This window comes from Helobdella robusta (genome assembly GCF_000326865.2).
Source record: "Helobdella robusta unplaced genomic scaffold HELROscaffold_1, whole genome shotgun sequence".
NCBI lineage: Eukaryota > Metazoa > Annelida > Clitellata > Rhynchobdellida > Glossiphoniidae > Helobdella > Helobdella robusta.
The window spans coordinates 23,428-47,154 of record NW_008703570.1 but is presented as its reverse complement, the minus strand read 5'-3'; the positions used below and the strand labels follow the sequence as shown (position 1 = coordinate 47,154).

At 33.0% G+C, this 23,727-nt stretch overlaps 3 protein-coding genes across 3 annotated transcripts in view; 2 read left to right on the top strand and 1 right to left on the bottom strand.

The window, feature by feature from the left end:
• Window positions 1–2,506, bottom strand: part of HELRODRAFT_158304 (hypothetical protein) — a gene marked incomplete at both ends in the record, with an annotated part of 5,449 nt that extends 2,943 nt beyond the window's left edge. The window contains 3 exons of the mRNA XM_009010413.1: window positions 241–381; window positions 1,900–2,084; window positions 2,424–2,506. Coding sequence (XP_009008661.1) covers window positions 241–381; window positions 1,900–2,084; window positions 2,424–2,506 — 409 coding nt within the window. The remainder of the gene's footprint in view (window positions 1–240; window positions 382–1,899; window positions 2,085–2,423) is intronic.
• Window positions 2,507–2,813: 307 nt separating this feature from the next.
• Window positions 2,814–3,677, top strand: HELRODRAFT_158303 (hypothetical protein; the record flags this gene model as incomplete). Its single annotated transcript, XM_009010412.1, has 3 exons — window positions 2,814–2,837; window positions 2,954–3,055; window positions 3,240–3,677. The coding sequence occupies 3 exons, from the start codon at window positions 2,814–2,816 to the stop codon at window positions 3,675–3,677; spliced, it is 564 nt and encodes a 187-aa protein (XP_009008660.1).
• Window positions 3,678–21,162: 17,485 nt separating this feature from the next.
• Window positions 21,163–22,840, top strand: HELRODRAFT_158302 (hypothetical protein; the record flags this gene model as incomplete). The annotated part of the gene is made up of 2 exons (XM_009010411.1): window positions 21,163–21,737; window positions 21,805–22,840. The coding sequence occupies 2 exons, from the start codon at window positions 21,163–21,165 to the stop codon at window positions 22,838–22,840; spliced, it is 1,611 nt and encodes a 536-aa protein (XP_009008659.1).
• Between the last annotated feature and the right edge of the window lie 887 nt (window positions 22,841–23,727).

The window sequence follows — 23,727 nt, the reverse complement described above, 5'->3', positions numbered from 1 at the left end:
GANTCAAACACACACACACACACACACACACACACACACACACACACACACACACACACACACACACACACACACACACACACACACACACAAACACACACATACACATACACACACACGCATACATCAATGAATACTCGAGAATAGCATGTCAAAAGCGCCAGGGCAATAACAATTTCACTATGCTAATCATTATTATATAGCTAATAATTTTTAAGTAATTAAAATAAATTTAAAAACCTAAATGGTCCGATTTCTCAACTTTTTCACAAATGCAGCGCCTGTCGCTACTGCGGCAGCTTCTGTCTTGTCGGTGGTCATCAGCGCATGGTATACATTCAGCTGGTTTGTTTTTCTCTTTGCAGACCCCTGCTTCTGTTCCTATTGAAATGAAATGTAAAAGTTTGAAAATTTTGATGTTAATCAACGGAAAAAAAATATTTTTGATAAATTTTTTATTGATAAAACCTTGTAGATATATTGGTTTATGAGGAGTTTATGTAAATGTGCTTAATAATAATAATAGTAGTAGTAGTAGTAGTAGTAGTAGTAGTAGTAGTAGTAGTAATAGTAGTGGTAGTAGTAGTATTAGCCAGTGGCAGATTTAAGGGGAAGCGGGGGCAGTTATGAAAAATAAACAACTATTTTGTTGCAACTTTTTGAGAACGTAGCCTACCTGTATTGGTTAATTACTATGGTTACATAAGCCACAAAAACATCGTTTTAAATGTGAAATGAGCAAAAAAGCACAGCAAAAAATGATTGCCAGCTAATTTAGGCCAAAAATTTCAAATTTTTAATCTTCCTCGTCAAATTTTCCCCCCTTCCTCTGCGTCAAAGTTTTCTAGATCCGCTCTAGGCAGTAACTATAACAATAACAACAGATATAGTACCAAAGCTGCTTACATGTTATTCTAATTATATTAAATTGTTATTTTGTAAGCTTTCGTGCCACAAAGGTTCCACTACCCACACCACCCGACACGACGCACATACACATTACGTTTGCACGCGCAATCATCCTATCATACGCGTGTGATGGTTTTCGGACAGACGGTATTCGAACTGTGCCATTGCGTGATAGCAGCGCGAGACATGGCACTCATGATGACTGAGCTAAATCGGTGACCATTTGTCGAGTACAGTAAATAATTATAGCAGTACGAGTGATATTAGTATAAATAACAGTATTAGTAGTAGTAACAGTTATATTAGTAGAAGTAATAGTCGTCGTAGTATTAATAGTAGTGGTGGGGAGAGTAGTAGTAGTAGTAGCAGCAGCAGTAGTAGTAGTTGTAAAAAATAATAGTTATGATTATTAAACTTAAAAAAAATCACAGGTAGCAGGATTGCAATACTTAAAGAAGTAACTTACTGATGGTGATAACGAATTAATCAGCAAGTGTTGAGATAAAAAATATTAATAATGATGTTGTTTAATGTTGTTTAATATATTTAATGTTGTTGTTGTTGATAGGAAATGTTATTAATGTTGTTGTTGTTGACAGGAAGTATTATTAATGTTGTTATTGTTGTTATTGGCATGAAGTGTTGTTAATGTTGTTGTTGTTGTTGACAAGATGTGTTATTAATGTTGTCGTTGTAGGCAGGAAGTGTTAATAATGTTGTTGTTGTTGACAAGATGTGTTATTAATGTTGTTGTTGTTGGCAGGAAGTGTTGTTAATGTTGTTGAGTAGTTTAAACATTCACATTTATAAGCATTGTAAATAATAACAAATACATTAAAATTGCTATAGATATATAGAAATAAAAAAAAGAATGAGAGGAAGAGAGAGAAAGAAAGAGAGAGAAAGAGAGAGAGAGAGAGAGAGAGAGAGAAAGAGAGAGAGAGAAGGATTGTGAAAACTCAAAAAGCAAAAAATTTGAAAAATACCTACCTGCGTAGCAAGTAACTTCCAGGCAACAGGTTTCCTGATTGGAATTGTTGAACCTGTGTAGAACAGTGCCTTTAGAGCAAGTGACCCTTTGGTGCACTTTACTATCACCGCCGTTGAATTGATCAGTAAGGAATAAAAGCAAAAGGATTTTTGAAACTTCTATTTTCATCATTCTATTTTTTTTTCTGGAAACAAATTGTTGGCAAAAATGTTATAATGTGGTTTGCGTTAATATTTATTTATTTATAACAGATACTGATGCAACTGGTTTTAAGTTACAACTAAATGCTATTTTGCTATTTTGTTTTACTTAATTAAAATTAGCAAAGGAGGTCTGAGTGTGACACATATATGGGTTTGTTTGTGTGTGTGTGTGAGAGAGAGAAAGAGAGAAAGCGAGAGAATCAGAGAAAGAGAGAGAGAGAGTGAGCGGTGGTGCAAGATTAATGGTAAATAACCACCCACTAATTATTAAATATTACACTGTGCAACAAAGAATAATAAAACGGAACTGCCAGTAGCACTTCATTATGTATTTTGACATAGAGATTACGAAAATTATATCAGATTTGTTGTGTGACCCTCCAATTTTATGTAAATTTCCCATTTCATATTCTCCATTTACAGCTTTTTCATGGAATTGAACCCATTAGGCCTACACTACATGGCAGGATAATGTTGCTTACGTCTGCAGAATCGTGGCTTGGCTAGGATTTTCTTTATGCCAGCATTCCTTACCAACCGTGATGAAGTGTGTATATATATATATATATATATATATATATATATATATATATATATATATATATATATATACGGTTTGCAGACAGTTGAAATAGTAGTTTTCGTGCGATTAGTAGTTGCGAGGAGTTGTTTTATTATAATTGTAGTTGTTAGCTGTATTGGCACAGAAAATGCCCAGATCTTGTGAAAATCAGGTCGACAATTTTGCTTCATTTGTGGCGAACTAACCTTAAAGAGATGCAGACGAAGATTGACACCAAACGTGAAAAAATTGTATGAGTTATACTTTGGTTGCAAAATCGGCGACCAGAATAAGAACTGGATGCTTCATGTATGCTGTGTGAGGTGTGCTAGTTTGCTATCGCCATGGGCCAACAGGACTGGTGGAGGACCAGCATTTGGGGTGCCAATGGTGTGACGTGAAACTCAAAATTATTGTATAAATTGTTATTTCTGTTTTGTAGTCATTTCAGGTCGAAATTCCAAGGGTAAAAGAGCTATAGTCTACCCAAATCTACCTTCAGCTATTTGTCCTGTTCCTCATTTGACTGAACTCCCTGTTCCTGAACCTCCATTAGAAATTCGTTCTGATTTAGATGAAGATACTGATGATAAAAGTTACGAGTTGTCAGAAGATACAAACGCTGGGTAAAAAGTTTTTTGAAACTATTGATCAATATGAATTGGCAACATGGGATGCATTTATACAGATGTGCCAGGGATTTCTTGGAAAATATAAAACATCGAATTATGCTGATCTAGTAGACGGATTAATTGCATCTTATCAACAATTAGGTTATAATATGTCTTTGAAGGTTCACTTTCTGCATTCCCATCTTTCCTTTTTCTCTACTAATGGAGGTGTATCTGACGAAAATGGTGAGCGTTTTCATCAGACCATTGCTACAATGGAACACAGATACAAAGAAAAGTGGAGTCCTGCCATGCATGCAGATTTCTGCGGGAATTTAAAGCGCGATGAACGTGATGCTGCATACAAACGCCAGACTAAATATAAAATTAAATACAAGTGAACAATTTGTGTTGTAAGTGATAATAAATATTCTCTACATGTTCATACACGTTCCATCATTAAATCGTTATTACAATAAAATGTGACGTGCTACAGCTTAACTGATTATAGATTCAGAATCAGACATCTGGTTTATTTTTTTTTTTTTTATTATTCACAAGCACAAACAAGTAAACATGTACTTGCAGCAGTGCCTTAACTAAAATAGAATACATAAACTGAATAAAATAACTGTGAAACTCATATGTTGACAATATAAACAAAAAGGAAAACAAAGAAAAACTAAAAAATATCAACATCTTTCAAAGTTTACCAAATGAGCAATAAAACAAAATGTACATGTTAGCATAATTTCCCACATATATATTCACACATACATACATATTTATATATATAGAAATTTAAGCTTTATACATAAAGGATCGCAAAGCAGCAAATGCATCTAGGTCATATTGATTATATAATATAGAAGTGAACAGTCAGTTTCTATATCATTTTCATAGTTGATGGAAGAAAGATAAAGTTCAATTTTATTAATATTACTAATTGATAAATTACGTTGAATGGAAAGGGTTTGGTTGACTATAGACAAGTTAGAACAATGTGAAGTCATAAAAATTGGAAAATGGTCGGAGAGATCAGATATAATTACGTCACTATTGAAGGCATCAGAAGTATTCGTAAAAATGTTATCGATCTATGAATTAGAAATGAGAGTGACCCTAGTTGGAGCAACAATTAATGGAACATAGTCATATGACAAAAGCATATTTTGAAATGGTGTAGTGTTTGGCAAATTTAATTTTAAAAAATTTACGTTGAATTCTCCAACAAGATATGTTTGATGATTCTGCCTACATGCGTTGAGGGTAATTTCTAATTTATTCAAGAAAATATTAAAATTTGTATCCTCACACACACAAAAATCCAAATCATTTCTTACAAACATGCCAAAGTTTCTATTTTTAAATATAAACTTATAATTTTCTAATTCAATCAATGGAGCCGACAATTCATTCAACCAAGTTTCACTAATAACTATCAGATTAAATATTTTTTATAAAATTGATTAATTAATATTTGTAAAGTCGTCATCTTGTTGTATAGGCTTCGAGAGTTTATAAGCAAAATGTACAAACATGATGTAAACAAATTAACTCCAGAACTAGCTATATAATCTATTAAACTATTTTCAGTATAATACGGCGTTTGGCTGTACACAAGATTGTTAACGAATTCATCTCGCATCGCCATGTTTCGTGGCAATAGTCCGCAATTGTTTTTCTTCAACTTCTTTTCTGTTTTTTGCCAATGAAAAATCCCATTCACGCAAGAACGAGTACTGGGGTCATATATCTGGTTTGGTTAACTTTGGTGGCTCCTTAATTGGCAAAATTATTTTAAAGCTGTTGACTCGATTGATGCGTTTTGGTCAGTTGCTACATTATCCGTTGTGTTTCTTTTTCGCAAGACAGGGAAGCACTGACTGAAGGCTCTATTGTTAGTTTTCAAATGGTTTTCAATTACGTCCCTGCTGCACGAGCCGACATTGCCCACATAATAAGTAATTTTTTTCTATTTTTGATGCCTTCAATAAGCAGTTGACACCAGTCTTCTTCACTGTCTTTATCTTTAACAATCATAAGACTACCGACAGACTTTTTACTTTTCTTTGCTTTTTGCCCAAACTGAAAACCATCAGAATCTAGTTCATCTTTAGATTCGTTCACGGAATTAGCCGCTAAAACTTTAGTTCTCTCTGCCCATGACTTCATTTGTTAAGTTTGCTTTGAATACGTTGTTTACACTGTTTGCGTTTGCAACGTCTACAAGTGCATTATTAATAGATACGCTTCTTGGTTTGACGTTTGTTGCACAAATTTTTTTTGCGCATTTTTTTCAGTTAGACAGGCATGTTTTGTATCTAAAGCTTCCATCATGGTTGTTTGTTGCATACTAAACACGGCTTTAAATGTCATTTTTAACCATTTGAAAATTTAAATTCAGCCAATTACCAACATTCGAAATTTTTGCTAAATCAGCACTTGTATAAAAAGGAACATTTGTCAAGAAAACCATTAACATTAAATATTTTCAGAAGAGAAATACATTCGGGAATTTTATCCGTTTAGTATTTCCTCGAAATTGAAATTCAGTTTTTAAGTTATCGTTTTTTAATATTTCTAACTCATTTTTCAAAATTTTAACAGAAGTAGCAACTTTTTCAACATGGTAAAACTCTATAATATTAGAAATAAATGTTTCATTCTCAAAGTTATTCGAGTTATTTACTAAAAAGCACAAAAAATTAACTGATAACAATTGACCGATCGCCATGTTGTTGACATTTAATAAAGATTTAATAAATATAATCCTAATTGATTGTTTTTTTTTCAAAAGCTAAAAATTGTTGTACAGTGTTATTATATCTATAAACATGTGTTTATTTATTATTATAATAATATTTATTATTACGTCAAAAACGCAATCAGCAATAAATTAACTTTTCTCACCTTGCATCGACCTTGTCACAGTTCACTTCTATCCTATCTAGCCTTCTATCTGAAATCAGTTTTGTGATCAATTATTAGATTAAAAATATAATTATTTATTATCCTGAACATTTTTTTACTACTTCTATATCTATAAAAAACTTCTATTTATATAAAAATTATATAAATGTATTATATAAATTTTTTAAAACACGTATTCAAATGAAAATTACATTATTATTATTATCGTAAATTTATAAAGTGCTTAAATATAACAAAAATTTCTCAAAAACACTATCCGTTACAGTAAAATAATAAAATGAACGAATGGTTTAATGTTAATCATTTCAAATAAATTGATACCATTTATTTAAATGTCTAAGTACATGCCAGATTGATAAAATTGCAGTCAGATAAAACTAAACGTATAAATCATTAATGAAGCTTTAACAGGTTGAATTATTTATACATATGGGAACATATATATTATTAATAATTCAATAAAAATATCTCACAATAAAAAAAGTCCAAAATAAAGACAAAATACCTGAAATAAAATTAAAACGGAAATGGTGCATAATAATGAATCATCTCATAGACAAAACAACAACTAAATAAAGATCTTAATTTCTTTTTATTGTGTTGTTTCATTTTTCTAAAAGTTTACACTGAAACGTATAAAATTTTTGTATAATATAACCATATTATACAAAAATTCACTTTGTAATAAATTGCTCTAATGGATAAAGATGTGATGTATTTAACCACTAAAATTATGTTAAATAAAATTTTAAGAATTTTCAGCATTGAATATGGTTCAATGCATAGCGTCCCCTATTAAATTGTTTTTACCATAATTTTTTGTTCTTCTACTATAAAAATATTATATGTTTTAAATACTTATATTGGGTGAGTATTCAACCATTTTATCAACAAAATTTAATTAAAATTAAAGTCATGGATTAATGACTTCTTGTTCAATTTTTCGATTTTTCTAACGATAAACGGTAAGAACAGAAAAGATAAACTTGAAAAGGCCAGCGTTGTAAACAAAATGAAAAAGAAAGTTCAAATACCAAAGGACCTTATTAGTTAGAATATAACAGTGTTGAATTTTGTTTATTAAATTTTGTGTCTTAAATAAAATTATATTAATTGAATATAGTCTGAAACTGAAGTTCGTTTGTATCAGTACCACTGTTAAAATATTCGTGTGGAAGTAATTTTTGATGTTGCACGGTAGATTTTTTGTAACAAAATCTAAAAAAAATAATTTTTAGAAATCATAACTAATAGTAAACATTTTGCAATTAAGGCAATTATTTACCTGATAAGTTATTGAAATTTTGGGTGGCTAGTATATGATTAAAATACTGGAACGCCAACACCAGCATGTGCAGAAAAGAGTTTCATCCAACAAGATGATGCCTGGTGGCATCATCTTGTTGGATGATGAGTCAGGATTCCAACTTCAGTGAAGATGGTTGCTTAATTGGTTGATAAGTTAGTCAGTTTTATAGTTGTTTTTGTTTGTTAATTAGCGTTATTATTATTATTTAATCTTTATTATTTCTTTGTTATATAAACTTTACACTTTTATAGATTTTGCTTGTGATTCACTTACATAAATGTTTCATTTCAGAGTGCAATGATAAATTTAAAGAACTTAATAACATAGAGTCTGTACCAGATCTTATGATTTAATTAACAAAATTTATTTCTGGCTTGATTCTAGCGTTTTATGAAATTTTTCATCACCAAAACCATCGTAAATTGCCATGATGTTAGCTTATTTCTCGTCTGTATCATATCTATTAACTATCTATATAGTGTTAATCTTTGAAAGATAACTTTATGAACATGAAACTATCATCTGAAAACTCTGTGAAGAATCGTACTAATGTTGTTTTGCTGAAGTTTTTTTAACAAATTGTGGAGAATGCATTTCTATAATCTCAAATTGATGCCACTTCGTTTGTAGGTCAAGAATTTTTGATTGGACGTTCTGATTTTAGAGAAACTTTAAAAAGTGTTATAACTTTTAACCAGTCAAACTCGCATCAACTTCCTCCACGTTGTTTCCAGGCAGACGTACGTGCACATGCAAGTACACATCACCAGAGAGATACACTTTCACACAACACGCTCTAACTATATCACAACAACTGAGCTGTAAACTACTCTAATTTGTTCATTGAGATGTTCACATTTTGTCTAAATAATAGTATGAGTGATCGATTTATTTTAAAGGGTTTACTTTTAAATGTCCTCAAAAATCATTTTATTTGTAATAAATAAGGAGAAACTGCATCGCCATAAATCGTCATCCATTTGTTCAGCTGAACATCTGGAGTAATAACGAAGCAACAAAACTACGCATAACTCGGGGAAGAGCAACTAGAGACTCGTAAAAAATATCGCTCTGTATGCTACACCGGTCCTATCTACAACACAGTTCATCAACTTATCGCGTCATCAGACTTTTAGTTGCGTGCATGTGTCCTTCTCTTTGTGTTGTGCATCGGTCTAAAGTGCCTTCCTTCTGTGTGAATACAAGGGTAGAAAAGTTTTACATGCAACTACAATTATTTAACAAATATATCCCGCTCAAGTTAGAAAGTTCAATTTAATCTGACTATTGTCGCCATTTTTATTTTTCCATTTGGAGGATTGTATAAATATCTCTATGGTTCGTTGAGCAAGCAGTTTTTGTTTAAAAACCAAATTTAACCAAAGTATAATAATTCAGCTCTGTTTTGTATACAATCTGTTCATGTGTGGAATTTGAACTGTTCGAGTACGGTTGATGATGCACGATGTGCATTGCATGGTGCATTGTGTTAATGGTGCATTATGTATATTGCATGGTGCACGTTGCAAAGTGCATTGTTCATGGCGTAAAATGTTTAATGCATGATGCTTTGTTAGCTGTGCATGATGCATGTTGCATGGTGCACTGTTCACGGTGCATGGTGTATATTGAATTGTGCATTGTTGATTGTGCATGGTGTACATTGCATGTTGAATTGTTAATGGTGCGGGATGTATGGTGGTGCATTATATTCGCTGAATGGTAAATGGTGTATGGCACGCCCCGCTAAGTGACCTTTGAACTAACAATAGACAATAAATTCAATCTTGTTCTATTTTGAGATGCTTTTGATGACTAGATAAATAAGCTATATTTCAATTGCCACTAACAATGCCGACAACTGAAGCTCATTTGTACTGTTTTTTATAATTTTTGAAATAATGTACTCCGACCCTCCTCGCCAATTCATGTAATGAGCTATTGAGCTGTAGTGGATCTAGACAACTTTGACGGGGGTGGCAAAAATTGTGTGTGGCAGTGTGTTGAAAATTATGCTGACGACTCTCTTTTTGCTTATCACGTCAATTTTTAGTCGATTTCCGACATAAAACAATGCTTCTTCTGACAAAACAATGTGCTTTATTGACTTTTGATAGAAGCACTGTCCCCGGCCACCCCTGACCCGCCAGTGGTATTGAGCATACTACACTTTTATAATCAATATATTGATTTATATATATATAAATTCTAACGTAACAATGTGAAATGTTTGACAGAAAATATTTTGAAGAATTTTGCTTAATTTTCAATATCACCATCATTATCATCATCCATCATCGTTTAATTGAGAAAGCAGGTTCCTAAAGTAAATTTAACCCCGAACAGTCAAAGTTCATTAACACGTTAACAAAAACCACACCACCATCATCTTTGTCACATTTTTCCAATGTTGTTGTCACTGTGATAATTGTTACAAGCGCAATCATCATCATAAACGTCATCGTCACATCCATCAGTCGTAATAATCATCATATTGTTATATCCGCCGGAATGGTCTGAATTATGCTATATAATTAATTATTGTTATCTTGTTATATTTGTTATCTTTGCTATTTGTCACTGATTGTAAACCATAGAATTTTGTCACACCATAGAGGAATTTAAAGATCTACTGTAAAGACTAAATAAGAGGTATGAAGAGAAGTTGTAAATGTAATTTAAGTAGTTATTTGGATTAGTTTAGTGTTTCTATTACTGTTGGCATTCGAATAAACGTTCAACAAAGTTTGCGTCTGAAGCAGTTGTGTTCATCTACCAGAAATCTTTAACCTACGGAATAACGATAACTTGAAGATCGTTGGAAGCTACAACACTGGTGTTGGAAATATAGGGATCATTGAAGTGATAACATAGGTGTCGGTAGTAACGAGCGTTTAAAGGTTACATCAATATTACGTAACAGTCATCACATTCATCATCACATTCATCACACCGTCTGTTGAACATCACAATTATTATTTTTCATGCGTCTGAATTAAATGCATCCCAGTAACAAATAAATGTAGCAGCTTGAAGGCAGACTAATAGCGCACATTACAAATTGGTACATGAACAGTTTGACAATTTTAAACGAGCAATCAGAAAAAACACACACAAAGAAAAACACTCAAACATTTATTTACGTGTAGTTTTCTGTTAGCTCTACGCTGCTTTATTACTGCAATATTGTCCCCAGCACTGACGTCACACTTGCGTGACCTGCTTCCATCACGTGACATCATAATTGCGTGACCTACTTCCACAGCGTGGTATCGCGTTAAATCAGACTCATCGTCGTTGTGTCTGGCCGGGGAGTTTGGTTGCTGTTGATGGTTCATGCTGATAAGTTAACATTACAAACGCATTCAATCTCCAGTGAGTAGTTATATTATTGCTTTCAGTCAACCAACTATCTGATTAATTATTCAATCAATCAATCAACCAACCAACCAATCAACCAACCAACCAATCAATCTACATATTGTACGAACCACAACATAACATCACAAACTACTCAATTGTTAACTCATTCATAAAGTAATAATGCTCAATAGTGCAAGGCATCTCATGGGTTTGTTTGTGTAACGTTCGAGCACGTGATAGAAACCAACGACAGACAACAACGCTACGTTGCGGACTGCACCGAAATTGGTTGACAGCCAAATAGCAGATATTTGTTTGGCCAAATGTCAATGTTACGTATCGACTCTGACATTACTTCTTTATCTATCTTAGTGTAACGCAGGCAAATTACCGACACGTTCCATTTCTAAAGGGAACCAACAAATAACAACTCTACGGCAAAATATGAACGAATTAATGATTTTTGTCATTTATCATTTTTATACAATATATGATGATGTGCATGTAACGTATCATTAAATTCTAAGAAATGCCATAAATTTTTATAAAAATCTTATCAACAAATCTTAAAAACTTAACCGAGCAAAGCCAAAGACCAGTGAAAATTTTCTATAAAAATAGTTAAATTGAACGAGTAAAAAGGTTATTTAATAAACAATAAATGAATAATTGTGTTGTTGAAAAATTACGAAATAAATCAAACCCACAATGAGGCAATAAATACAATTATAAAATAGCTATAAAGTATGTTTGAATTATTTTCAATTAAAACTGAAACACCGCATTATGCTGCGGTGCGGTTCTTAGCATATTGGCTTGTTACAGTCGGTCGCTTTTTAAACTTTAAAGCGTTCGCTAGTGGCTGTTAAAAGAACGTTTTTCTTTGAACGCACTTCTTTCGTTATTTAAAAATTGGCGCTGATAATTATTTTCAGTTTGTTTACTTTTTGAAATGCGATTAATTTTTATTAATAATTCAACAAACAAAGAATAAGAAAATGTTAATTTTATTTAATAAAATATGATTTTCTATGGTATGCCTTAACTTTACAACCAAGTGTCGACGTTTCCATAACTTTCGTCGGCTTAACGTTTTTTTTGATTTGTCGTAGTTAATAATATTGCATTAAGTGTTTTTCAGTCTGAAATTTCAATAAATTTCTGTGTTTTAATGGTGCATTGGCATTTGAATAGACCAGAGAATTGACTCTGCATGTGCGGGTACTTAACCAACCGTAAGTTATTATTTGCATGTATTTCTGCAATATCAAAGAGTTAGTTAAAAATAAATTATTTCACAGTCAGAAAAAATTTCAACAAAAACCACACAAATATACAAACTGAAAATAATAAAAATTAAAATGGTGACAATTTAATATATGCGATTGGCTAGTTGTTAAATGAAAAATGAAATCGGTTGTTCTAGGAACTATAGTTGCATATCAATAGATTTTAAGCTTGACTAGATTCATTCATCAGCCAACAAAAAAACTTGAAGCTCCAAGTTGCTCTAAGCAGCTTGATGAGCTAGAGTAGGTTGTTCTCCAGAAGTTAACCGAGCCCCTTTGAAAACACAAAAAGTTACATCACTAATTAAGTGTGACTATTGTAAAAAAAATTATTAAACTAAAAAAATACAGGGTTAAAAGAAAAATTAAAAAGTGAAAAATTTTAAAAATTGAAAGAATTTGCAGAGTTAATTAAAAAATTTAAAGACTTCCTGGCGAAAAATGGAAGTGGAGAAAGAAGCGTGTACAAGAAAAGTTGTCTAAGAAACTTGGAGGGAAAAGATTAGAGTAGAAAAAATAAATCTAAAATGTTAGAAAACCATATTTTGTTGAAAGATGTAACAAGCCTTAAAAAGTAGAAAGCAATTTATACGAAAAAATTGAATCAACAAATAGCTTAACCAAAATAAAAAAGAAAAAAATAACGATAACTGACTAATTTAAATAGAGAGAGAGGGAATATTTGAGCAGATTAATGTTAACAAACGATGATGATGCAGAAGAAGATGAAGAACAACGATTTTCACCATAACTTCCTCATTTTCTCCTTTTAAATATTTTTCATTGTTTTATTAATAGTGAATTTTTGTTTTTTTTTAAATTTTTCAAAATATTATGAATACGTGATATTCAAATATGAAATTAATTTTATTTTGGTTGTGTGATTGAAACTCAATTTAATTGAGATAAAAATTAGTGGCAACTAAAGACAATGAACGCCAGTAAACAACGCGATGTGGGTCATATAAAAAGGAACCTTGATGACACCATGCATTATGCATGCTATTGAATGCAACTTTGCGGAACGCGCGAGTCATACGTCAAATTATTTTTTACATATAGGAATTTAAAACTAAGACATTGGCATAAACCCGATAATATTATTAATAATGCAATGACAAAAATGCTTCTCTGGGACTAATAAAAGCGCGTTTATATACTTCGCAACCTCCAAACTTTCGGAATAATATGAAGAACACAATCGTGACTTTCATAAAACTGGTTTGAATGTGATATTTCTGAATAGTTCCAATAACGATAAGCTGTTAAAATTAATTATTTTTGATCAAGTTATAAGATTTGATTGGCGAGCAAACTTTTAGTTCATCAATCTAATTTAATTTTTATCAATGAATAATTAATGTTAATTAATTCACGGTCATTTTCTCTTAATGAATTGACATTGAATTAAATTTCAAGAGTGCTCTGTTAAATTTCAGTTTTTTAATTTTCAGACAATCATTTGAATTTGTAAGTTTATTTGGTTTATGTTATTTTGCTTCGTTTTTGGAATTTAGTTTTGTGATGGCAAGGGGCCATGCTCGTGCTATGAAATGATAATAGTAATAATAATATATTTAAACTTGCAAAAATCCATATTTCCGTAAGACATAATCATTTGAAATTTTTCGATTGAATTAATATCTCTGGTAAATTTAACGTTTTGAGGTTAAGATAGTTGTGATAGTAACATTTTCAATTTATTTGGACCATAATAATGAAGGAGAGAGTTTTTAGGCGAAAGCTCTTTCTTTCACAAATTTTTAGTTATTTAATTTAAAATAAAATGAATTTATTAACAACGGAATAATATTTGGGCTGTCTTTCTTATTAGACTCTTACAAGTTGCTAAAAACTATCGTTTCTTTCTTAGTTTCAAATTTGACTTTCTGGAGCACATGGTGTATGGACGTGTCGGTGGCAGACCCACCATGTCTAAAATAAATAAAAGCTGGTTTTAAATAAAGTTTTAAATTGTTTCGCTGCTCTCAAGATGAGAAATCATTTCGGAAATGTGGAGTAAGCAGAAATAGTTTTATTTTTATGCCACTATATTTTCATGAGACATACAAATTTTTAATGTCAATTTTTACAACTAAATTATTAAAAAAACTGGCAAGATCATTTCTAACAGTTAATGAGGCTTCTCATAAATGTTTCAAAATAACTTTCTTTGATCTCTCTCTAAATTTCTTTCTTTTTTTTTATCTCTAAATTATTCATATATTTTATAATGTTTGAATGAATAGAATTGATTTGGTATGCAAAGAGCAAATGTTAGATAAAAAAGGCCAATCTGAAAATTATATTGAAATAAAAAACGACAGATTTAAAGAGAGCGGATAATTTGAAAACCTGCTGAAAAGTGGTTGAGTCTGAAAAGCAGCAATCCAGGTGGGTGCCGTCATTCTCGACCCTGGTCTGATGCAAAATAAAAACCATGAAAACACTAACAATTTAAAGAACAAGGCAAATATTAAATATTCAATCACATCACATATAGGATAAGCAAATGTACATGCATGTGTATACAACATACTTGCATACATACACCCATACGTGAATGCATGTATACAAATGTTCTTACAAATATAAGCATGTATATTTCATGTAGGAGTGCATATTGAGGGGAGCTTGCAGTTAATAAAGTCTTACAACGTTCACCTTCAATTAATTTCTGCTTTGCTCTCTTTTAATGTCATAACTAATGCTGTCATAAAATTTATTTACACAACTTTTCCCAACCAGTAAAATAAACTGTTCTTACTACATGCCTTTTGTGCACATACATTAAGAATTACTAAATTAAAATTAAGAAATAATTGTTTTAGTTTGTATTTCTGAAGTTAACTTGTTCAGATTAGCATCTGCCTGTTGCGAATAACAAACAAAATGACACGCAAGCGAGCAAGTTTGTGTCTGGATGGATGAACTTTGAAGGATAATCAACGAGGGATAAATTTGAGAAACTGTCAAGTGAGTTGAAATTTATTCATTTCAGTTCTTGCATTTTTGGAATGATTTCCATTCCGACAATTATTTTGTTAGGTGTGCAAGCAAGAATTCAACGCAATTCTCGATTTGTTGTCGTTACGATCCTCACCACACCTCACCTCACCTCACCTCACTTCAACACACCTTCATCATAATCGACATCACGAAATTTATTTGTAAACATTTTTTTTATCTTTTTAGATATGCCACACATCGCATTTGATGCTTAACATTATCTCGGTCAAGATCACGTTGTACGATATTAGGAATCAATATTCAACCCGACAGTTTTAAATGTAAAAGCAATGGTGTCAAACAATGGCACGGCTAAGATGCCTGGCACTGATGTTTCGTGACCGAATTCGAATGCAAGCAAATCCGGCCTGTCACATGCGATGTGTGGCATGCATCCATTCACACGCATTCACTTGGCACGCGTTTCTTAGAAATACTAAAGTGAACACTGTAAAAAAAATTTTATCGCTAAAAATTTTGACACGGTTTTAGCACCGAAAAAATAATCCAGAATAACATTAAGAAAATACAAGATGGTACATCTAAGTTATAATTTATTCCGGACGCAAGCAAAAAGAACGTGCAATGCATTGATGGGCAAACGTATGCTGAATTATTCAGGAGCTGGATGGCTTGCAAATTGAAAATGATACCATTCCCGCTACTCCATCTATAAATACAATCCCGGCTTCTTCATTTCCTTTGCAATTGCAACAACATTCTTTTTATACTTAAATCATACAAATTAAAAGGCAATTTATTCACTTCTTTAAGATGATACGATGCTTGTGATTCAGTAGTTAAAACTTCACGAAGTCTCATTCAAAACACAACCAAACCATTCCATATTTATTTCTGAGGCTCAATTCAAAATTGAAATGTAAACAAACTCCGCTCTACATATACACCATTTAAACAAACAAGCAAACAAACGAACGAACAAACAACAAACAAACAAACAATACACCAGTCAGACAAAGGAAACACTGATCTGTCGAGCACGGCAACACCTCAGAAAATGCAATTTAGTGCAATAATAACGTACAACCAACACAATACTGTCCACAATACAAGATGACCTACCAGAGATAACTCAACCAGGCACAATGCAATCCCTTACAACCCGATATAACAAGATATTGTGCAGCGACATGATGTGATCCAACACATTGTACCGCTGCGGATTTGTGCAGGACATTACAAGCATCGAACTGCACAAGGACACCCAAAATAACATATGTTTGTAATACTAACCATGCATAACGCAATATATTTTCATAAAACATCAAAGAATATTAAATAGTGTAGTGTGTATTTTTGGAACATCTAAACAAGTACCTACTATGCTAACAAACAAAAAATCCATAGTCACACAGAGTAACCAGCATCAAAAGCATAACACCACAGAAGCAAACCATAAACTAAATAAGGAACAAACGCAACCTAGCAACACATCAACAACACACCAACAACACATCAACAACACACTAACAACACACTAAAAACGCATCAACAACACACCAATAACACACCAACAACACACCAACAACACATCAGCAAAACGCCAGAAACACGAGGTAAACCACATTATATGGTCCCGCCAGCAACGAAACCATTACAGCACAATAATAAAATACAACAGGGTATTTTACATCGAAACAACAAAAAGTACTTCCAAAGAGGAACGTATCAACACGTTATGTGTTACTATTTTAAAATATTCCGCGCTATATGAATGTTAAATATAAGTATAAATAGATTGATTTTAATTATATATTGCTATACAAAATATTTTTAGTATGCTTTGTACCATTAATATAGCTACTAAAATCATTTAATGTTTACATATTATAAAATTAAAATTGAAGTGTTTGTTACATGCTACACTGGTATTATATACGATCCATGGTTGCATGTGATGTGTTATATGACAGTATGTTATATTTTATGTTTAGGGTTTGGTAAATGTTATTATACGTCAGGTTTCTGTATTAAAAAGTTATTCATTATTATTCTCATGGGCATTTATCTAACTCTCTCTAATGGAAAATCTCAACACAGCAAAATATTATTTGTTAATCGATTTTATTAACGTTGGTTGAGGAAGCATGATCTATTGAGAATAAACGTGCTGTGAAGATACAACTAGTTCTTCATTTAGTTTTATACGTGATCAATAAGCTGCATAGAACGCGGTTTGATGCAATAACGTTACAATATTACTATTATGTGATAATGGGCAAATACATTGATTGCAGTATAAATGTGTCTGGTGAAACAGTAAGGAACATTGTATGACTTAGAGAAGGCAACTTATCTCAAAGATAGGAAGGCTTGGTTGGATCTTTCAATAGGGATGTTTAATAAATTTGCTTAGATTCCACGAATTTCATGACCATATAGGAGATCGTATAAGCATGAGCTGTTGAAGCTAAGGTTGTTAATATTGAAACTGCTATTTTGTTAGTAATAAAATTTAAGATTGATGACTGGGAAAAATGAAGTAAGTAGCTTTGCTGAGATGAATTAGTTTGGTAGTTTTATTTGGAACGTTCTGTAATTTTTCAATTGAAGAAAGGCGAACTTCATACAAGTGTAACCGTTGACAACCAAAACCAAATTTTTTTAAAATTTATTTCGTAGTTATTGTATTATTTCAAATAAATGTAAAAATGAAAATTTCTATTGAAATTCGTAAAAAGTAATTTGAAAAATTGAGAAAAAGCAATTTAAAAAGAGTAAATTAACATTATAAACCAGGCTTGAAACTATAAAATTTTTTATGCTTCTGTTGCATAAAAGAAATCTTTTTGAGCCAATTAACTTTATGATGGCCACAAATTGAAATAACCTTTTGTGGCTTGGCGCTTAAATTCGCTAATCAACTTTCGTTTTTGTGTTTATAAAAATGATGACTGGACTCACCAAGTATTTGTTTAACTTTAAGCGCAACAATTTCAAGCCTATAAAATGTTTTATTATACTTTTATTTCCATATAATTTTAAAATTTTTTGACAATATTTCAATAAACTCAAATTGTTGGACTGCAAACAAACAACAAACGTGAACAAAATTTTGCACTTTGGTACTTGCCAGCCAGTCAGGAAAGTGACAAACGAAATTCAATTTCCTCAGTGACTATTTTGTTTCAAAATTTTCTCTGGTCTATTTAGTCGTCTGTCTGTCTGTTTATAAATTTGTCTGTCTGCCTGTCTGTAACATTGTTCCTCTGCCAGTCACTTCTGTATAAATAAAATAAACAAACAAATTATTAATATTTTGGATTTAATTAAAAATTTTTATACAATATTTTAGTTATATTTAAAAATCATCTTATTGCTTTCAATGTTTATTTGAAAATCACACTTTTTTTTATTTAATTTTCATTTGAAAATCACGATCATATTTACGTCCTTGCGAATGTTGAAAACATCCTCCTTCTCCATCCCATTTAATTTTCAAACTTTCACTGACGCACAAGCACATGCAATTTTGTGTTAATTTATAGACACAGTCACGCATTGATAGTTGGGAACATTGAAAACTGCGAGAACACGTCAGCTACCAAGCATTTGTTGAAGAGAAGCAACTGCCTCGTTGCAAACATTAGACAAAAATGATGATATGATGATGGCATCTTCAAATGCACAACAACACTCATCTGTACATACAACACCCAGTAACACTTCAAATAATCAACAACATCGTGAACAACAACATCGCTAAAAATAACGCTTGTTAGAAATGTGCAACATAAACCCTTGGAACACAACCCATGGGAAAATCAAAGAATCATCAGAAACCATGCACACAAAATCAATTAGAACGGCAAAAAGTACACATATCATGTTATCATATCATAATTTCATCCACGAAATTAATTAAATTCATTCAAAATCGCAAACGTCGTCGCCAGTGTTGCATTCGACATCGTCAAATATTTATGGCCTGCCCGTTTGGAAATTTATTTTTGTCTGAAAGAAACAGTTTTAATTTGCACCAAGTCGTAAATGATAGTCTGTGTGTGGTGTCTAGTATCTGTGGTTTGTGTATGTGTGTCTGTGTGTGTGTGTCTGCGTGGTGTGTGTATGTGTTTCTGTGTGGATAATGCCAAATAAAAATGATTCCACCTTTTTTTTACGATGATAATGCACTCACATGGGAAAGCGTTAGGACTTACACACGGCCACCTCAGCAGAGTAGCAGAGCATGCAAGTTGCATAGTCTTCTGATGCATCTACTTGCACGGTTCTCGTTAATTATACACGGCGATACGGTCTAAAGTGTCCGCACTTTTGGCTCTTAAATTACTTTTAACAATTCTATTGCAGTTATTTTTTATAATAAAATAATAAAAGTCGTGCAACAGTGGTGGAAAAGAAATAATAGCCAATAATGATCAATAGTTGAATAGAGATTAAAAAATACAACATGGATGAGTCGGGGTGCATGTAGAAATGAATAAAAATGATAAAGCCATGTAACAGGCAACAATGGAGAGAGTGATAACATGATGGAAGAGATCACCTAGGATGAAAGGGTTGTGTTGCATCACTTCATCAGATAAAAGGAATCTATCTTGTTATTGTTATCATTGATATTGTATTTTCACAAAAAACTTGGCAAAGTAGAAGAAGTTATAAGAAATAACCAGGAAATCGTGAGTTTTGCCAGAAAAATAAAAAACTTAAACGTTCAATGCCGCATTTTCACGTGTCAGATGAGTGAATAATTAATTTAAAAAATGTTTCATATTATAAATTTTTCAAATTATATTATTGTGTTTGAAATAAAATAAAAACTACTGTTAAATGAAATAAGTAATGCTGTTATAGGCTTCAGTGTCCGCATGTTTAAATCCCCTAAAATCTTTCAACAATCATTCAGCTATTTAGTGTAACAGCTGCTAACTTTCTAACTGTCGGCATTTGAATGCCTTCATTGAAAATATGGAAGAACATGGATGTGAAGGTTTGTGTATTGTCAGATGTTTGACGCAGAACTACGCTCTACATGTTTTGCTATCTGGCAAATATGAATATGATTATATTGAGTAGCAAGTTGGCAAACGTAAATATAAACCTTCCTTTATCGTGTAGATGCTTCAAGAGAGGGAAAAAGCGTTAAAAATTTCTGGTAAATTGATTGATAAAATTGTGTAAAAAATTTTTAACTTTCTAAAAAATTTTTATTAATAATTTTTTCAAACCTTTTTTTGAAAATCAATTGAATAGTGTGCGACAATGGAGATAGTTTAGTTTAGTTTCAAAACATTACTCAGCCACTAACGATGAACGAATGTTTTGGGTCATAAAACTTTCCATGTTGGATAACAATGGAAGTTTCAATGGGAGGAAAGCTGGGAATATATGACGCTGCACCTGGAATGAACTTTTGTGTTGCACAAAGCAATTCTCAGCAGCAATCATTCCAATTGTTATAGCGGATGTTTCTACAACTCTGATCGTCATCATCATCGTCAGCATCAATATCATCATCATTATTATCAACAACAACATCTTCATAATTCTTTCATTACACTGGTCAACACCCAAAAAATTTCCTAAGGTCTTTCGGCTGATTTATGGAAATTTTGATGTCCTGAATCCAAATATCACATTGGTTTTTCTAGATCAGGTCAACTTTCTAAGCTATGGCCATATCTTCATTTTCACTTTTTTGTGTACAGTCCCAGGTATTTTCGCTGTATGTGATTCTTTGTTCTTAATCACTTCATCACTATGAGGAATTTGCAATTTTTAATTAATTGGTATTTTTATGTTTCCCCTATGCACACACACACACACACGTTCAATGCATTAAATCACGTAACTACAGTCACGTGATCAGACAATCGCAGACATGCCCGGACGAGGCTGTGTATAACTATGGATAGTTACGTCAGCATTTTCCAAATCTGAGCCATATAGCAGATTGCATTAGTATAGGTATCAGTTGCAAACGAATCGCAAGCGAACGACATGGCTTCCAAGAGAAGATCTTGTAAAAATAAACCCGACGTATTTTGCTATATCTGCGGTGAATACACACTTGTTCATAACAGGAATCAAGTCACATGTTTCATAAAGCGTGCTTACCATGCTTATTTTGGTATTAAACTTGGTGACCAGGATAAAGATTGGGCGCCACACATGGTATGCAAGGCTTGCACCGTGTATCTGCGTCAGTGGACGAAGGGCAAGAAGACGTGTCTGAAGTTTGGAATTCCCATGGTTTGGCGGGAGCAGAGAAACCATGACACTGACTGCTACTTCTGTAGCATCGATCTGACTGGGATAAACAGAAAGAACCGAAGCAGCCTCGAGTATCCTGATTTGCAATCCGCACGTCGTCCTGTAGCTCATTGTGATGATATTCCAGTACCTGTGTTTCACAAACTTCAAGACATCAGTGATGACGAATCCTCCAGTGATGAAGATCAAGAAACAGAAGAAGAATGGCCAGTTGTTGACGATGAAACTCCACAGCTTTTTTCCCAACAGGAGCTAAATGATCTAGTTCGCGACCTCAGCTTGTCAAAGGCCTCTGCTGAACTGTTGGCATCCAGATTGAAAAAAAAACCTCCTCTCTGGCTGTGCTCGCATCACCCTGTACCGCAACAGGCATCAAGAGTACCTCCAATTTTTCTCGGAGGTGCAGGACTTGGTGTACTGCACAGATATTGCACAGCTTCTGCACCACCTGGGAGTGCCGCAGTACAAGCCCGAAGACTGGAGACTGTTCATTGACAGCAGCAAGCGGTCACTGAAATGTGTTCTACTGCACAACGGCAACCAGTTTGCCTCTGTGCCCCTTGCTCACTCTACTAAACTGAAGGAGAAGTATGAAGCGGTGAAGTATGTGCTGGAGATGATTCGTTATGATCAGCATAAGTGGGTTATTTGTGTCGACCTGAAGATGATGAATTTTTTGTTGGGGCAACAATCCGGGTTCACCAAATACCCATGTTTTCTGTGCATGTGGGACAGTAGAGACACTACTCACCATTACACGAAGAAGGACTGGCCTGTGCGAGAGGAACTAGTGCCTTGCAGAGCAAGTAACGTTATCAACAGCCCTCTGGTGGACAGAGACAGGATACTCTTCCCACCACTGCACATCAAGCTTGGCTTGATCAAGCAGTTCACAAAAGCTCTAGACAAGGAAGGTGGCTGCTTCAATTACATGTGCCAGACATTTCCGGGAGTAACCATAGTGAAGTTAAAAGCTGGTATCTTTGACGGTCCTCAAATCCGTCGGCTCATCAGAGATCCAGAGTTTGAAAAATCAATGAACAAAGTGGAACAGGAAGCATGGAATGCTTTTGTTCTCGTTGTGAAAAACTTCCTTGGCAACAACAAGGCCAGAAACTATGCTGAACTTGTCAACAATATGGTGACTGCTTTCAAAAAACTCGGATGCAACATTAGCATCAAACTGCATTATCTATTTTCACATATGGATCGTTTTCCTGAGAATCTTGGATCAATGAGCGACGAGCAGGGAGAGAGATTCCACCAGGAGATGAAGGAGATGGAGACCAGGTATCAGGGACGTTGGAATGCCGTCATGATGGCTGATTACTGCTGGACTCTAAAGAGAGACATCCCTGATGCTGAGCATTCCAGGGTATCCAATAAACGGAAGTTCCAGCCCTAAATTCTTAACAATGACGAACATTAATGACCCTTACTTAAGGTACTGTGTTTCAGAACGCTTTTTTCTCTTTGAAACCAATTCCGAATGAGAAATGTTCATAGAAATAAACCGATTATGGCACAAAAATTTTACTGATTTATTCACAAATAAAATAAAATAAACATTTAACTTAGCAGAAAAACTGGACCTGACCTAGAGAAACGGATGTCATTTTCGGACTCAGCGGTGCCAAATTATCATAAATCAGTTGTAAAAAATTAGGAAATTTCCTCAAAAATTTTTTTTGTTGCTCAGTGTTATGATTGCTAAGCAACTCATCATCACTATAAAATTCTCATCTCTTCGTATACTGACAAACACTACAGTGAGTCTTGAAAGAACTTCAGTTTTAATTTTCTACAAAGTTGATGATAACTAAACGATTAAAAATGCTGACTGAAGTAGCACGTCATTTTTCAAACGAATAATCACCATTTTTGTTTATTATGCAGCTTTTGTGTTTGATTGAACTGCTGTGCCACAAAGGCTGCATCATCTTCATCACACGACGCCCGGAAGTATCTGGTTTATCAGTTTCGGACAGGCAGTATTCGAACAAGGTCATCAAGCAGTTACAAAAATTAATACATATATTATTCAAATTTTGAACTGAAAGAAAATTGCAGAACCAGTTGTTGAAACTTAAAAGCGAAACATAAACTCAAAATGAGACGAATCGTGTAGCTCTAACCTCTAATGATACTAAGATAAACTTAAGAGTTGAAACGCATTGTTTGAAAAAACTTTCAAGTGTAGTTGTATAAATTTTAATATGCACCGAAACTCGAAAATGTTACAAAACTAAACACAATGCAGTTGTTACAGATGATTTCGTTTTCGTGGAAATT